The 17,344-nt window shown below is 49.4% G+C and overlaps 1 protein-coding gene across 1 annotated transcript; it reads left to right on the top strand.

The window, feature by feature from the left end:
* Positions 1-8,697: 8,697 nt before the first annotated feature.
* BTG2 (BTG anti-proliferation factor 2) lies at positions 8,698-14,394 on the top strand. The gene is made up of 3 exons (XM_046680490.1): positions 8,698-8,794; positions 10,348-10,593; positions 11,905-14,394. Exons 1-3 carry the CDS (start codon positions 8,698-8,700, stop codon positions 12,237-12,239), a joined length of 678 nt encoding a protein of 225 aa, XP_046536446.1. The 3' UTR covers positions 12,240-14,394.
* Positions 14,395-17,344: the final 2,950 nt, after the last annotated feature.

Below are 17,344 nucleotides of genomic sequence, written 5' to 3' on the forward strand. Positions count from 1 at the left end.
ATTATAGATAAAGAAACTAAGCACAGAGAGGTTTAGTAACTTGCTTAAGATAGCACAGCTAGGATTTGAACCTGGGCAGTATAGCTCCAAGGCATGTGCTCTAACCACCACACTAGAATAAATAAATCATAAGCTAGTTCAAAAGTTTAATTAAGACCCACTCAGGTCAATCATCAGAGCATGGCTGATACAATAAGCAGCTCAGATCACCCATTCTTAGTCCACAGAGAGACCGCTCCTCACCAGCCTATTAGTGAGGGGATGGAGGTGACAGGATTTAGAATCCTTTTCGCCCCTTCTTCAATCCCCTCCCCACTCCACCACCCAACCCCTTTTAGTGTCTTTTCTGACGTGTCCGTTATCCTATCTGTGCTTACTTTTGCCTTCAGTAGTCTGGGAAAAATAATGTTTTCTCTCTTTCTGTATCACTTGCATGGAGATAATTCAACTAAATTTAATAAAGTTTTGCTGATTACCTACTATATGCTTATTGCCAAGATGTGGGCTAGGCACAGAAGTACAAGTGTGAACCTGGCCTCTGCCTTCAAGGGATCTCAACCCCACAGGTCTACACAGCAAACTGTAAAACCAGGATATGAGCTTACAGACTTATAAGCAAAGGAGAAAGTGATTAATTGCAATAGGGAGTTGGAGGTGGTGGTGAATCTGAGAAGCCTTCACACAGGAGGTGACATAGAAGCCAGGTATGGAAGGATGAGTAGGCTTTTTGACGTGCAAAAAAGCATACTAAGAGAACGTGAGGCAGAGCAAATACTATGAGCAAAGGCACATGGTATCAAAATGCAAAGTGTGTGTTTGAGAAATTCTGAGGAGTGGTTAACTGAGTTGAGAGGTTGGATATAAAGGCCTTGAAAGCCCAACTACGAATGTGAACTTCCTCCTGTAGGGAGCCTCCAAAGGTTTTTAAGCAGGAGAGAGACAAGAGAAATCTATAGTTGGAAGGAGCTCTGCCAGCAGAGTGTGGACTGAGGGAAGGGCATGAAGGGGAGAACTCCAGGCAGAAAGACCATTTAGGAAGATGTAGTCACTTGAGAGAAGTCTGATGGCAGGCAGCTCTAGTGGTGCTGAGTAGAAGACATCTCACAAGGATAATTGACAGGGCTGGGCCTCTAACTGCACGTGAGTCATCAGCTCAGGAGGTAGGCCTGCTGGATGTCTGTCACCAAATCAGGAGATCCATACGGTGGCCATTGATCACGTGTTCTGCTGGGGCCCAGAAGTCATCAGCGTGGACCGCAGATCGCAGATGAAGGAAGAGACAGGGTGGACCTCCTGGCCCACTCTCTTGTTACAGATAAGCAAACTGAGGCTCAGGGAGGTGACTCGCAGTCTGACCGCCAGGCTCCTTCCTCTGAACTATATGGATCAAATGCTTGGCCTCCCCTGACTCTGAGCCACAGAGCAGCCGGGAAACACTTTGGGCCCAGAGTCTGAAGGCCAGAGGTGGGAAGCTGGAGCACTTCTTCAGAGTCTTCCTTGTGTCCCACTTTCTTGCATCTGTCTTTCTCCACACTGCAGCCTCCACCCCAGGGGGTCTCTGGCTGTCCCAGCTGTGATGCCAGCTTCCTGCCTGCCCCAGACACTCAGCCCCAGGAGCCCAGCCCCATTATGGCTCTGCCAAAACAATATCTGGAGACGCTCCACCAGTCTCAGGGCCTCTTTTCTTGTTTTCTGTCTGGAGATGAAGGAGCTTTATCCCGGGCCCCCAGGAGTGAGGGTGAGGAGAGTTTACAATGTGTCTGTCCTCTAAGTTTGGGAAAGAGGCAATATATTTAGCTTCAGATCTGCAGGGGTCCATGTGGTCCCCTGTTGAGTTTCTGGCACTTTCAGTCACACCTTCTAGTACTATTGGAGAAAGACAGGATGGTGAAAGTGTGGGAGGTCACATTCTCGGGGGACCTCCAAGATAACAGACTTTTAACAGACAGTTTCCATCCTTTTGCTTCTGTGATACACCTAGGGAGCAAAAACACATCCCTGGGGACCTTTCCAGCTAAATACGGGTCTGGCCGTCTCTCCACATCTCTCTCCTCCCCCAGCTCCTACTGCACCTCTTACGTACTCTCTCTCTCAGACACCCTGAACCATTCCACCTTCCTTTGCCCTTCCCCGACATAGGGCCAGACTGGCAAAGGAGGGGAAAGAAAGCAGAGCATTCCTCTGCCTGTGGGCCCTAGTGGGTCAGTGGGGCCCAGCAGCTGGGAAGAAACCCTCAGGGGAATATGTGTCTTTGAGGGAGCAGATTCCCTCCCTAGCTGGGGCCTAGAACACCGTCAGCCTCAGTTACGAGTTTGACGGATTAATAACACTTTCCAGCTCTCCCTCTAAGTAGAGTGAGAGCGAGTCTGTGTGAGCCAATGTGACGCAGGATGATGTGGGGTGATGAAGACATGAGTCTGAGGAGCACAAAGCAGCCCCTCTAGAGCCCAAGTCCAGGAACCTGGAGGCCTTGACTCTCCAAGCCACAGAGGTCACCCTGCAGTCTCTTTGCTGGCCCTTGAGAGCAAAAGTGGCAGCTCTCTGCCTCGCCCAACACTCTGGGTGTCATACCTCCATGGCTGAGCCTCTCCCTCCTAGGGCCCTGGGTCCTGTGGTCTCCCAAGGACTAGTCAGGACTAAATCTTCACTGCTCTTTACACTGGCCACTGTCCAAAAGGCAAATGCCCTCATCCCCACACCACTCTATACACGCTGTCTGATAATGACTCCCACCACCTCCCTCCCACTGGGCCCTCTCTGGGTCCAGCAACCTCTCCAAGCATTTTCTTTACCTCCTGACCTTAAATGAAAGCAGCTGTCCCCTGAGGGTCCTCTCAAGGGGAGCTGTTTCTCTGTCACACTCCACACCCCTCAGGCTCCCATGGTGGGGCAGAGTCTTCCTGGTTCTGCGTTCCCTCTCCCTGACCGTCACTCCCATTGCCTTCTCTGAAGTTCATTTTATCTTGCTGGACCATCATCTTTGGCCCTCCAGGTCACTCCTTCTCACTGACCCGAGATCTTGCCCCCCTCCCCACCTCAAACCCCTGCCATCACCTGAGGAAACATTAACATGTGTGTGAGCAGCTGAAGTCATTGTGCCCCCTGGCTCTCAGCCTCCTGACTACACGTTGCCAAGTGACCACGGCCTGCCCTCAGCCTCTAACATCTGCCTCTCCAAAACCCACCACCGTATCTCCAGAGCCTGGCACCCAGGGGTTCTTGATAAATATTTCCTGAGTAAGTGAATAAATGAATGAGTGAATGAATGAAGCCAGTGTCAGAAGAATGGAGTCTGACACAATGGAAAGAGCACTAGACTGGGTGGGAGATTGAGGTGCTGGTCCCAGCCCTGCCACCAAGCAGCTGTGTGACTTGGGGCATCTTTTTACATCTCATGGCTTCCTTTTCTTCACCTGAAAAATTAAAAGTTTTATGTAGATGATTTCTGAAAACTCTGCTTCTGACAGTCAACATAATAAGAGCTGTGGTTTATTAAGCGTCTATGATATTCAGGCATTGTGCTAATAGGCGTATTTCTACAGGTGCTTTCTATGACCTCTCATGTACCCAATAACTGTGAAGGACTTACTGTTCCCATTTTTTTAAAAAGATTTTATTTTTCCTTTTTCTCCCCAAAGCCCCCCGGTACATAGTTGTGTATTTTTAGTTGTGGATCCTAGTTGTCGCTTGTGGGATGCTGCCTCAGCATGGCTTGACAAGCGGTGCCATGTCCGCACCCAGGATTTGAACCAGCGACACCCTGGGCTGCAGAAGCAGAGCGCACGAACTTAATCACTCGGCCATGGGGCTGCCCCACCCATTTTAAAAATGAGAAAACTGAGGTCAAGAGAGATTAAAGATTTGCCTTGTCATAAGATAGCAGGTGGCACATTCCTGCTTAGCATCCAGGTTGGTCAAGAAAGCAAGTCTGTGTAAATGAGATCCAAGAAGCCTCATGTCTAGAGAGACTACTATCTGCTCTTCAAAACTAGGCCTCCGATAATTGAAGGTCTCTCTGGGGTGGCAGAGGCCTGCCTTCAGAAAGCTGGCTGGAGGCAAAGGCCTCCCTTGTCACACCCTTTACCTGGCCTGCTGCCCACCATTCAGTTCAGCTGACAGTTCTGAGTGAGGTGCCACAGCAGGGAGGCTGGGTGCGATCATCACAGGAGACCCAAGAGGGTGCAGCAGCTTGTGGGCAGACACGTCAGGTAACTGTGAGCTTGGTGCTCTAAGAGTGCCTCTAAGATAGCATGTGCTTAGTGGGGTCCATGGGCCACTGCCTCAGAATGGCCTGGGTTCTTATTACAAATACAGATGCCTGGACCCCACCTCATACTACGGAATCAGAATCTCGGGGAGAGGCTGATTAATCTGAATTTTTACCAAACTCCCCAGGTGATCTGAATTACTCACCTAAGAAGTCCCATGGTATAGGGACTCGAATGCCAGATGAGAGATTTTTAATGGATGCTGTAGGCAATGGGAAGCCATTGAAGGTTTTTAAAGCAAAAAAGTGACATGATTAGAATATTATTCAAGGAAAATTACTGTAGCAAGGAGTCTTCATCATGGAATGAAGGGAGGAGAGACTAGAGGGCAGAATACCAACCAGTAGGCTGTGGCAATAGTCTAGAGGGGACAGACGGACTGGGGCAGGGAGGGCAATGCCATGGCAAGAGGTGAAAACAGGAAAGACATTGCAAATGTTGACTGTCCAGGCCTTAGTGACTGATTATTAGAGGCAGGGGTAAAGATGTCTGCCGGATTGTGAGCCTGATGGCTAGAAAAAGAATAATGATGCTGTTGAGAGAGGAAAATCAGAAGTGAAGAAGAAGGGAGAAAAGTATTTTGATTTGTTACATGTTGAGATTAAAATGCCAGAAAAATGTTTCAAGGATGTCCAGTACAGCAGTAAAGTGAGGGTTAGACATGATGGTTGGAGATTTATTCTCTATCAGGAGACACAAATTCAGATACCTTCAGGGTCAAGGCAGGTGATGCAAATGAGGACTGAGGGTCAAGGATGCAAAAAACCCAGCATACATCCATGATAACTGGATAACCACCACTTGATCTCAGCAGGAATGCCATAGAAAGAGGTGGGGACTGTGGCAAACTGGAGGACACACTCCCTGTCTTAGGCATCAGTCATTGCTAAGCAGGAATGTGGGACCAGTGTTAACAGATATTCTGGTTTTTTGAAGAGAAATCATAATTCTAGGGTTTTTTTAATATGACACTTACTAATAGTTAACTGTTGACAACTACTTTTTAAAATGCTTAAACACTATGCAAACTAAACAATATATATCTGTGATTGAGTCACCTCTGCTCATAGCCTTCCAATTTCTGATGTCTGAGCCACACAGATGGAATTCAGGAGAGAAAGTTGAGCAAATTAAGAAGAAACCCAGGGACGGTCTGTGGAGGACCATGGCCATCTGGTGGGCTCCCAGGTTGGTGGTGGGGAATGGAGGCTGACTGGCCATGGCTATTTCTGGTCACTACATGGAAGTCATGCGAACAGCCACTGAGCTGTGGACACTTCCCAGCTTAGGTGCTGCCTTGGGGAGGAGCCTGCGGCCTTCACCCTACCACCAACCTCTGTGGCCGTTTTCATCCTCCACGGTAAAGATGCCCTATACCTTGGAGTGTCTGGGTCCTGGCTGGAAGTGGCATCTTGCTTAGTACATCCTAGATGCTCACATTCCTATCAGAAGTTTTTCTGTTGCCTAATTTAAGTACTTTTTGTACTTGAGTCTTCTTTTTGCTTCTGTCTTCAGAGCAACTGGAGGAATGGGTTACTTTTTTTTTCTGTACTTGACTTTTTTTTACTTTTTATTGAGATTATGATAGTTTACAACCTTGTGAAATTTCAGTTGTACATTATTATTTGTCAGTCATATTGTAGGTGCCCCACTGCACCCTTTGTGCCCCCCCCCCCCCCCCGCCCAGTAACCACTAATCTGTTCTCTTTGTCCACGTGTTTAACTTCCACATGTGAGTGGAGTCATACAGAGATTGTCCTTCTCTATCTGGCTTATTTCACTTAACATAATACCCTCGAGGTCCACCCATGTTGTTGTGAATGAGACGATTGTATCCTTTTTATGGCTGAGTAGTACTCCATTATACATATACCACATCTTTATCCAATCATCTGTTGATGGGCACTTAGGTTGCTTCCACGTCTTGGCTGTTGTAAATAATGCTGTGATGAACATAGGGGTGCATGGGTCTTTTTGAATTGCTGATTTCAAGTTCTTTGGATAGATACCCAGTAGTGGGATGGCTGGGTAATATGGTATTTCTATTTTTAATTTTTTGAGAAATCTCCATACTGTTTTCCATAGTGGCTGCACCAGTTTGCATTCCCACCAGCAGTGTATGAGGGTTCCTTTTTCTCCACACCCTCTCCAATATTTGTTAATTTTTGTTTTGGTTACTTTTGCCATTCTAGTGGGAGTAAGGTGATATCGTAGTGTAGTTTTGATTTGCATTTCCCTGATGATCAGTGATGATGAGCATTTTTTCATGTGCCTATTGGCCATTCGTATATCTTTGGAGAAATGTCTGTTCATGTCCTCTGCCCAGTTTTTGATCAGGTTGTCTGATTCTTTGTTGTTGAGTTGTGAGAGTTCTTTATCTATTATGGAGATTAACCCTTTGGGGAATGGGTTACTTTTTAGCTTTGAGACTCGTCTCCAGTCCTCAACATGTTCTCGGAAATGATCCTTATAGACTTGAAAATTATTGTGACCTAGAGATTAGAAAGTCCTTTGCATATTTATATTTTACCAAGCCTGCCTTTAGTCCAGATGGGTAGTTTTCCACTTACCCTCAACACTAATCACCTTTGCATTATCTATTTCTGTTCCTGTTCTCAGTTCACTTTGGGGTGGGGGAAGGGGTTTAAAGACAGAAATTTTTAGAAGAGCTAAAATCCTCACTTTCCTACAGTCTTCATTAACAGGTTTTAGGGACAATGTTATTTTCTTCTGTCTTTGATTTCCATTCCTGATTCTAAAGAATAACTCCCAGGTGGCTGGCCTAGAGCTGATTTTGAAAGGTACAACTTTGTGAGATGATAGAGAATCCTAAAAGATGTTCTGAGGCTGGCCCTATGGCCTAGTGGTTTGGCGTGCTCCTCCTTGGCAGCCAGGGTTCAGTTCCTGGGCGCCAACCTATACCACTTGTCAGCTCCCATGCTGTGGCAGCAAACCACATACAAAATAGGGGAAGATCTTAGCTTAGGGCGAATCTTCCTCAGAGAAAAAAAAAAAAGATGTTCTGGACATTCCCCAATGATGCTTACAAAGCCTTATGAATCTATTTAGCAGTATTTCCAGCCTGATTAGGAAGTGAGGAAGAGGCATTTGGTCCTCCCTGGATGATGGTTCTTATCAGCTCTGGGCAGCAGAGGAAGGTTGCCAACTATGAGGTCTGAAAAGAGGAAAGATCAAATTAGCATCTATACCAGCCACACTCAGACATACCCTGCCAAAACGTACTCTCCCCACCAAAATACACACTCCACTAAAACATCCACACTTCACAAAATGATGTCCTTCCATATGTACTAAGTGCACATTAACATCTGCAAACACACATCCATATTCCCTCCCATACACAGACATCAGAACTCACATACACACTTAAGTAGGCATACTCACTCAAATAAACAGACTGCCCTCCCTGCCCACCCTGATACACACACACGCAAAGACCTACAAACACCACATGTTGTACAGCGCAGGCGTGAGCTGACGTCATCCTCCTAGAATAGCTCAGCTCAGCCTCAGCCTGCACATTGGCTTTACTCAACCGCAGGTTTCTAGAGAAGTCAGGAAACTGGGAGGTAACTTGGCAAACAAGCCAACGGCCCGCGGGCCCAACAGGACACTGGGAAAGACAAGAGTCACATAAAACAATCTGGTTGCTCCTGACCGTGGAGTGGAGAACAGGAGTGTGTGATGACCCCGCAGGCCAGAGCTGAGGCCTGAGGAGAGGGACCCAGATCTGGGCGGGGATTTGGTCTCAGGAGGGCAGTTTGGGATTTGAAATCTGAATTGTCCTGGAAATTTGGGACATATAAGCATAATAATTTGTTTTTAAGCAGCCTGCAAACTGTTGTTGAGACAAGATGTCAATCTCCAAAGAGATCATTAACAATGCCAAATAACAGATTATAAATGCCAAATAAATGGTATGGATAACATTAATTCTGTAGTGGGAAAATAGCACAGGTTTTCCAGGTGGAAGCCCAAGCCAAAACTGGGCCTCTAGGGCTCTGGGGACAAGGAGTGACGGGAAGGAGGCAGTGGGGCAGCCAGGAGAGAGTGGCACAGCCCAGGTGGAGCAGGCCGGGCATGCTCAGACAGGCATGAAGTGCGGCCATGTGACAGGGCAGGCATGGGGACCAGGGGCAGCATGTTGAAGGCTCTGGGCGGCAGAGCTGCTCTGATGATTACAGAATAGTGAGGAGAGTGACCCTGGAGCACACAGTGGCAGAAACTTAAAAAGGTAGATGGGACCAAATTATGAAAAATCTTAACTATTAGGCGAAAGAGTCCAGACTTAATGCAGTAGAAAAATGGGAGAGGGTGGTGTCTCATAATGATCTGAGCAAAAGAAGAGCAAGTGAAAGCAGACCTTCAGGAAGAGCGCTCTACCAACATTGGGAAGGGTGACTAGGGGATGGGATTTGACGGGGTCCACTGCAATCATCTAAAGGTGAAGAAGCAACGGGTCTTGGGACTGGAGCTGAGGAGCGCAGTGCAAGGAGAAGCCAAAAGTGAGTCTGAGTTTTCTGGGTGGCGTGACTGGGGAAATAAGAGTATCTCTGCAGAAATGGAGATCAGGCAGGAAGCTGGCTTTGGAGAAGACAGTGGGCTTAGACTGAGCTGGACATCCAAGGAGACGGACAGAGCAGATGGTAGGAGGAGCAGGATGAGAGGGCAGGAGGACAGACTACGTAGATGCAAAAGCCAGTTGTAAAAAAGTAAACACCAATGTAAACACCATGAATAGGATCTCTCTGAGGAAGGAAGGAGGACAGCAAAGGGAGTAAGTAGACACAGTGATGGACCAGGGGCAGGAAGGGGGCCAGGGCAGACCCAGCAGGGAAGGAGGCAGAGAAGCCTGGGGTTCCTACCTGTCAAGGAAGAAGGGGAGACTGCCTCAAGAAGGTGGTCAGCAGGGCCCTGAGTTCAAGGAAAATAAGAATTTACAGAGGCTACTGGGTTTGACTCATTTTACAAATACGTATGGGGCACCCCTGCATGGATGGCGGTTAGAAATTGCCCCAGTTCAGCAGACATCTATGAGCGCCTGTGATGGTGCCAGGCCCCGAGCACGGTCCTGCATGCCAAAGAGGGAGACTGAGGCTGGATTCTTTCCCCTGAGGAGCCCGTGTTCACAAAAGCTCCACTCCACAACAAGGAAGGATGAGGGCTGGGGGGAAACGGGAGGAGGAAGAGGGAGTGGATGGAAAAGCGAGTACAATCGAGAGCAGACCACTTACTCAAAAATTTGGGCATTTAAAGGAAAGCAAGAACTAGAAAAATAACCTGAAGGCACAGAAAGTCTTGCAGCGCTCTCCCTGTCCCGAGCCCCGCCATAGGTGAGACCGGATGTTTCTCGGCAAGAGAAAAGGCATAGAAGAAGAGCAGAACCTGGGGGAGGTGGGATTATTGTGGAATAAATCCGAGACTTAGTCTCCTTTTCCCAAGAGTCAGGAAGAATCCATTTCTGCCTAGTTAAGAAACACAGCAAAGCGGTAAAATGCGGACAAAGCGTCCGGGTGAGCGGCTCTGTCAGTGAGTGGTTGGAAAATGTGGGAGTCAAAAAAGGGGCTCGCTTGGGAGAGGTGGTATCAGCAAAGTCTTCTTGGAGGAGGTGGCATTTAACTTAAGACTTGAAGGATGGGCGGAGAGGAGAGGCCTGGGCATTCCCAGCCTGGAGCTAACCAGGCGTGGCTCTCGTCCGCCGGCCCTCCCGAGCTCCCCGCTCCGCTCCCCTCCCGCCCCACTCCGCTCGCCCGCGCCCCACTTCCCGGCACTGACGTCAGCGGGCGCTGACCGCAGCGCGGAGGCGGGGGCGGGGGCGGGGGCCGGGCCGTGGGGCGCGGGAGGCGGGAGGTGCTGCTCCTGCCCGCCCCCGCCGCGGCGATGGCCAATGGGCGGCGCGGCCACCTCCCCGGCTCCGCGGGCTGCCCGGCCTGCCCCAGCCGCGGCGATGGCCAATGGGCGGCGCTGCCACACACACCCCCCCCCGCCTCCCCGCCCCCCGCCCCGGCTCCGGGAACGGTATGAAAGGCACCGCCCGGCGAAGTCAGCTCAGTGTGAGCTGCCGAGCCGCCGACGTTGCGGAGTGGAGAGTCGCGCCGAGACTTCCCGTCGCTCCCAGAGCTGCCACCGCTCCCCACAGCCGCGCACTACAGGAGCCAGGCCCGCTGGACCGGGAAGAGAACGGACATGCTCCCGGAGATCGCTGCCGCCGTGGGCTTCCTCTCCAGCCTCCTGAGGAGCCGGGGCTGCGTGAGCGAGCAGCGGCTTCAGGTTTTCGGCAGGGCTCTCCAGGAGGCACTCACAGGTGAGCACGCGCGGAGGGTCCTGGCGCGCGTCGAACCCGGCCGCGGGGCTCGGCCCCCTCCCTGCCTGGGCGCGCTTCCTCTCCGCTTCGGGGAGGGGTCCGCACGCGAGCAACTCCGGGACTCGGTTTCCCTCCAGTTCCCCCATTCCCTGGGCCACGTCTCCGCTCCTCGGCCCTGCGCTCGGCTCTCCTTGGCAGTTTGGATTGGGCGCGCCCCTCCTCATTGTCGCGGGCGCAGCCTGTTGTCCTAGAGCGCGATCCCCAGTCCCCAGCTTATGCCCCAGAGGAGGGGGTACCTGCGTGTCTGAGTGCGGCCTCATCTTCCTCACTGGACCCTGAGACCCGCGAGGGACGCTGCGGGAGACAAAGCCCGGCCGGCCCAGGGGTCTTTATGGGAGAAGGCGGCACAGTTGAGCCCTCTCAACAACTGGAAGCCGCCGCGGGGCTTTTTCCAGCCTTGCGGGACTGCGCTGTGTCTGGACTGCTCGTGGAGTCGCTCGAAGTTGGGATCCGGGCTCACTTAGTGTTCTCTGGTCCCTCTTAGCCATCTACTACATATTATGGTCCACAGAAGTCCTTGTAGGTAGTAACTGCGCCCTACAGGCATGTGTGTGGAGGGGTCGGGGTGCGGCGGAAGACAGCAGGGTTGACAGCCCTGGGTTGACAAGAGATAAGCAGCCTCGCTGGGGAGAACCCTATCTCCCAGCTGTTTCAAGCCAGTTGGCTGGAGGTCTTGAGGAGCCATAGCCATCTCTGAACGTGCCGGCACGTATCTTGCGCACATGTGAGGAACAACATATGTTTCAAGACAACACCACATTTGGACTCTAATAGCCACTGCTAAGATCTCTGAATTTTGAAAGAGGAAGTGGGAGCCACTGGGCGGAGGGTTGAGGAGTAGTAGCTTACTGTAGATCCAACAGTGACAGCAGCCTTCCTGGCCTTGCAACTGCAGCTCCTAGGTCTCCAGAGGCCCTGCCTGGACACGCTGGCCGCGGTCACATCTCTCCTCCTTAAACTGGGGATGTGCCAAAAACAATACACTGGTTACTGAGGATTGCCCCAGAACTCTGGGACCCCATCCCAATATACTCACACACCCCTGTCCTGGAAGGGGGGCTTCCTTCCAGATCCAATAACATTTTCTCTGCTACAGTGGCAGGAGTCCTGGAACTCTGGAAACCACCTTGCTTACTTGCTCACAGGGTCCGTCCTTCTCCTCCTGTTCTTTCATCCCCATCCTCTGTTCTCATAGCATCCCTGGCCCAACCACTCTAACCAGGGCCTCTCCCCATTGTCCTGTCTCCATAGAGCACTATGAACACCATTGGTTTCCTGAGAAGCCATCCAAGGGCTCTGGCTACCGCTGCATCCGCATCAACCACAAGATGGACCCTATCATCAGCAAGGTGGCCAGCCAGATCGGACTCAGCCAGCCCCAGTTGCACCAGCTGCTGCCCAGTGAGCTGACCCTGTGGGTGGACCCCTACGAGGTGTCCTATCGCATCGGGGAGAATGGCTCCATCTGCATCCTGTATGAGAAGGCCCCAGTGGCCGCCTCCTATGGGCTTCTCACCTGCAAGAACCAAATGATGCTGGGCAGGAGCAGCCCCTCAAAGAACTACATCATGGCAGTCTCCAGTTAGACCCCCTGCCAGCCCTCTCCGGCATTCTACTGTACTCATTCTGCTGTGACAACAGGACACTGCATACCTCAACCTGGTGAACAGTATTTTAAATGAAAAGCTATATATATATATATATATATATACACACATATATATATATATATTTTTTTAAGAAAATGGGAGGAAAAAACCAAAAGATTTTTTTAAGAAAATCCTTAAGGGGAGCTGCTTGAAAGCGGCCTCCCCAGGTGCCTTTTTGGAGAGAACTGTTGTGCACTTGAGTCTGGGAACCAGTGTCTGCCTATGGGAGGGGGTCGTGGCTGGGGGTGTGCCTGGCCAAGGTGAGGTGGGAGGAGCTTGGCTAGCACCCTAGGAGGCTGTGAGAAGGAGCAAGCAAGTTTAGCAACTGTGAATGAGAGGTTAGGATCTGCCCTGGTCGGGGAGAAAGGCTGAGTTCACAGCTCTCACTCTCCCCACTGGGACACCTGCATCCCTGGCTTGTCTTACTCAGGGCGTTCAAGCCTGGACTTAACTCTTACTGTGCTGCCTAATCGTCTCTCTTATTTTTCTGATGAGATCCTGGGCAGAGTGAAAAGGTCTCTCCTGGTTCCTCCTGTCCTAAGCAGCTTTTCTTGAAATCATGATTTGTTTCTACTTCTATCCTCAGGGGCCTGTAGACGTCACTTCCCAGCTGGGACTCTCAAGCTTTTTGTTTTGTGGGGTCTGGAGGGAGCGGGGTGGAGGTGGTTGGGGTTGGGACAGTGGGCACTCCACACAAAACCTTTGCTTCGTTATTTGCTGCTCTGTGAGTAAGTGTGGCGAACAACTTGAGAATGATTTGCAATGGAATTTTAGGACCCAAAGAATATCCCCTGGGGATGTTTTTTTGGCCAAAACCCTTCTTTTTGGAACCATATGAAAGTCCTGATGTTGCTGTCATTATCTCTTTGCGAGGCAGCTCAAAAGCTGCAGGGCACTCAGGTCTTTTATTACTGGCTTCTTTTTAAAAGCACAACACTCCTCTCTAACTCTCCCTGCTCCGCTCCTCTTCTGGCTAGGTCAGGGAGCTACCCTGTTTTCTAGGACAAGAGTTCTCAGTCACTGTGCAATATGACCTCCTGGGTCTCAGGCGGGTCGGAAGAAAACTGGCTCTAGGAGCCTCCTGTGCCCTGGTGGTCTTGGGGAACGAACTCTCCCTCTGTCCTTGGGACTCTGGCTGGCTGAGCAGCCTTGCGGGTGTTCCTTGGCCGAAGGGGAAAATGCCCTAAGTTCTCCAGGACTGCTTGGTGTTCTTGTAGGGCTGACACTAAAAGCCAAACCTTGGGCATTGCTTTTTCTCCCTGGTGCTCAGAGCCCTGTGGGAGAGGTTGTCGTCTCTCTCGGTACAATCCAAGTTTGTCTCGAGTTGTGCAATATTTCCTGGAGAAAAATGGGAAACTACACTGGAAACAAATCCCCTTTCTTAGGTTTCTCAGTGACATTAGTGAGGGGTCCTCAGAAGGCTGCCAGTTTCCCAAACCCAAATCACCTTGAGAAGGATGCAGCTAGAGCACAGTCAGCCTGGCTGCCCTTCTACTGTTGCGCTGAGTGAGGAACCTTCCTCCAGCACCACCCCACCCCCTCCAGACCACTTCCTCGATTTCTGAACTGCTCAATTCTGACTACAGGTGCTATTTACCAAACACTCTACTCATTCCTGCCAGTTCTGCCTCCTTTTCCATTCTCCAGATTCCCAGCTGCCTTCCCAGACCCTGCTTCCAGTCTTTATTACTTTCAAGTTAACTTCGGGCCCACAGACCCGAGCTCGGTTTCTGGCCTGTGAGTTGAAACAAAGCTGTGAATCGCTGCGGAGCATCCTGTTGCATCTTGTCTGCAAACAGATCCCTGCCTTTTTAGAAATGACCTCATGGTCTCATGCCTAATATTTTCTCTCTTGTCTTCTTTTTAATGTTCACTTTAAACATAAAACACCCAGAACTGGACTGTTGAGCAGGACTGTCTCTCCTATTAAGTAAAAATAAATAATAGTAGTACGTTTGTAAGCTATTAAAAGACAAAGGTTACTAATTGTGTAATAGTGTATTTATGTAGAAGAATGTACAGCTTTATGGACAAATGTATACTTTTTTGTTTCTTTAATAAAAATGTAGTGGATGAAGTCTTATGTAGAGAAGTTTCCCACATTCTAATTTGCATGTCTCTCAGATCCGAATCCTTTCTTTGTTTCTTACAGCATTTCTCTTCAGTTGCACTCAGAAGATCCATAGCATGGGGCTGGTATAAAAGAAAAACCTAGTTGTGTAGTGGGGCCGTTTCCAACCTTCCCTCTTCCCTGGGAAGTTGCTGTCCTCCCTTTAATGTGTATTCTAATGTTTCCCTGTGAAAATGCTGGGCGGGGCAGGGTTCTTCCAGACTGAACTTTCCTTAGTCCAGCCAGGTTGCACTTTACACATCTTACCCCTGGTAGGCCTCAGTTGCACTCACTCATCCATTCATTCAGCAAGCACGCATTGTCAGGAAGTGCTAGGCACTTGAAAATGCTTATAACGATTAAGACACACAGCCTGCCTCTCACAAACTAGGGTTGTCAGCAGAGGGCACTGAACCCCTTCCCAAGTCGGGGCAGGATTGTTTGAAATTCCTGGTACAGGCTCTCTTGTCTTATTAGATGAGCAGTTGGGCCCCAGGATCTACACACTTCAGCCCAACAGTGAAGGGCAAGGACAGTCAGCTAAGAGCAGCTACTTCTGACAGCAAACACTGTGAGCCAAAGATTTGTTACCAATTTATAACTCCCTTTGGCTATGTTAATAGGATCTATGTAAGGAAATGAGAACAGTCTTTATTATCCCTGACTCCTGGGTTCTTTCCATGAGGTTTTGACAGATTTCCCAACCACCACCCCACTTGATGGCTCGGCAGTTCCCACTGAGGTCACAGGTACAGTTTTGACCTGGGCTAGTTTTTTTTTCTTGGCCCTAGTGAGCTGTATTTAAACCAAATTTTAAACAAATTGACTCATGAACAGTGGCACTGTCCTCCCACTTCATTTCATTTTTCCATGACCCTCATCAACAAACATGCAGTTGGACCCAGGTGTACTAGGTGGGAGGTGGGCCAGGGAAGCTGTGTGTGGTACACTGGGAGGAGAAGGGAGCTGGGAGACAGGGATGCGGGAAGCTAGCTCATCTGCATCGTAAATAGAATTGGTTATGGGGACCCACTTGGTGTCAAAGGAACGATCCCATTTTCACTTGTAGCTTTTAACACAAGTGTCCTTTGTTAAGAACCCACTTTTTTGACTGTTAGGGTTGAATTTTTGCCCATTCTGGCATGCTCTTCTCTTCTTCTGTACAAAGTCAGCATCTATCTTGTTTCCCAATAGGCCCCAAACATGAATGGTATTTCATTGTTTAGTAGAAAACCTAAAATTCAGGGAAGGTCATTTGAAAGCTGGGGAAACCACAGAAAGGCAGATTTAGCTTGGTGCTGCTCTCAGCTCCCAGTGGACTAATTGTCCCTCAATTTGCATGAGAGGGTTCTGTGATCAAATAGTGTGTTATTTATTTTAGATCTGAGCAATTTCAGTTGGGGTAGAGAGTGCCCCTTCTACAGCTGGGGGACAAGGGCTGTGGACAGGAACTGCTTAAGGAGTTGCAGTTGGTGGCCTTCATGTGTCCAGAGACTGGGCATTGATTGGTCTGTTCTGCTTCCAGCTTCCCCACTTGGTAAACAGTGCCAGCCTGGGAGAGCTGTGGTCCGTCAGCTGTTTCTGGATGATAACGCACCTCCCCTGAGAGTGTAGACAAGGCCTTGTGAGCTGCAGATTAAGAGCCCGTCCTGGCTCCTGATAAGGCGTTTTGGGTGGGGGAGTCCTTGGTGCTGCAACAAACAAGCCCCAGAAAGAGGAATCCCACTCCTGTGAGTCTGACATCTGCTCCTATGGCAGCCTGTGTTAAGGAAAGATGGTGCGAACTCCTGGCTTCCAGGCTGGTAGCAGCACCCCTAGCCCAGCAAAGCATGGTGCAGTAGAAAGAGTTCTGGGCTGGGAGGGAGAATATATGGAGTGTGGTCAAAATTTCTCTTCCTAACTAGCTGTGTGAGTTTGGACAAGCCCTTCAATTTTCCTGTCTCAGAAATTAGGCGTTAGATTAAATGACCTGTTCCTTTTTTCGGCTTTTGATTCTAAATCATCTCCATTATCCTGGCAATCACTGGAGGGCAAATTAGCACAATTATGATCATTATTCTCAATTAGTTGAACTGAAAGGTCACTTGGGGTGGGAGTGGGGTAAGTAATAATCTGCTCTTACTTGGATCGGACTCCTGCCTGATGAAGTTTTAGTTCCAAGCGTTCCGAGGCAGTGCTGCAAAGAGGCTGGCAGCTCAGGCTCCTCAAAGCCTGACCTCAGCTCCGCCGCCTCCATCCTGGCTGGGCAACGGGGGGCGAGTCGCTTCACCAGCCAGGCCTCTACTTCCCCATTTGTAAAATGGTATTAAGAATAGAACCCATCTCCATGTGTCATTATGAGGATTAAACAAAATCCATAAACTACTTAGAATAGTGCTTTGCACATTTAAATACTCAATAAATGAGAATTGTGGTTTTCAGTTGAAGTTAACCTCATCTCTTCAAGGGCTCTGAACGATCCTGAGATAAATAAAGACACTCTGACATTCTGAAAACTGAAATCATTGTTAGAGTAATAGTTCCTCGTGTGTCCAAGAGCGGCTGCAGTTAACAGCATCCAAGCAGCCTGTGGCCTCTCCCGTAGAAGGATGATTTCAGTTCTTTGTTTAAAGATTCTCACAGTCCAAAAGCTCTTCCTAGTGCCATATGTAGCCCATAGTAGGCACTGTAAGTATCTGCTGAATGAATGAACAAACTCATGTCTGAGCTCTCATTCTTGGTGAGTGTACAGTATCTTTGCCAGATCAGATCTCGTTGGACACGGGGCAGCTTTGACCTTTGGACTCCATGGTCTGCTTGTGGATTAGTACCAAAATGGGTTACGTTCTCATTCACACATAAAGTGGTCTGGGAAAGGGATTTTCCAATAATAATTTTACCTCCATTCTGCCCACCTGTGGAATCACGCTCACGTACTCTCCCTTCCCAGAAG

Source organism: Equus quagga, chromosome 13, assembly GCF_021613505.1.
Source record: "Equus quagga isolate Etosha38 chromosome 13, UCLA_HA_Equagga_1.0, whole genome shotgun sequence".
Taxonomy (NCBI): domain Eukaryota; kingdom Metazoa; phylum Chordata; class Mammalia; order Perissodactyla; family Equidae; genus Equus; species Equus quagga.

Bases quoted from the DNA above. Each gene is read 5' to 3' on its own strand.
- BTG2 (XM_046680490.1), top strand. From the start codon at position 8,698: ATGGGATTTGACGGGGTCCACTGCAATCATCTAAAGGTGAAGAAGCAA. The intron at 8,795-10,347 runs GTGAGTCTGAGT...GCTCAGTGTGAG, and splicing joins AGTGCAAGGAGAAGCCAAAA to CTGCCGAGCCGCCGACGTTG. The intron at 10,594-11,904 runs GTGAGCACGCGC...CTGTCTCCATAG, and splicing joins TCTCCAGGAGGCACTCACAG to AGCACTATGAACACCATTGG.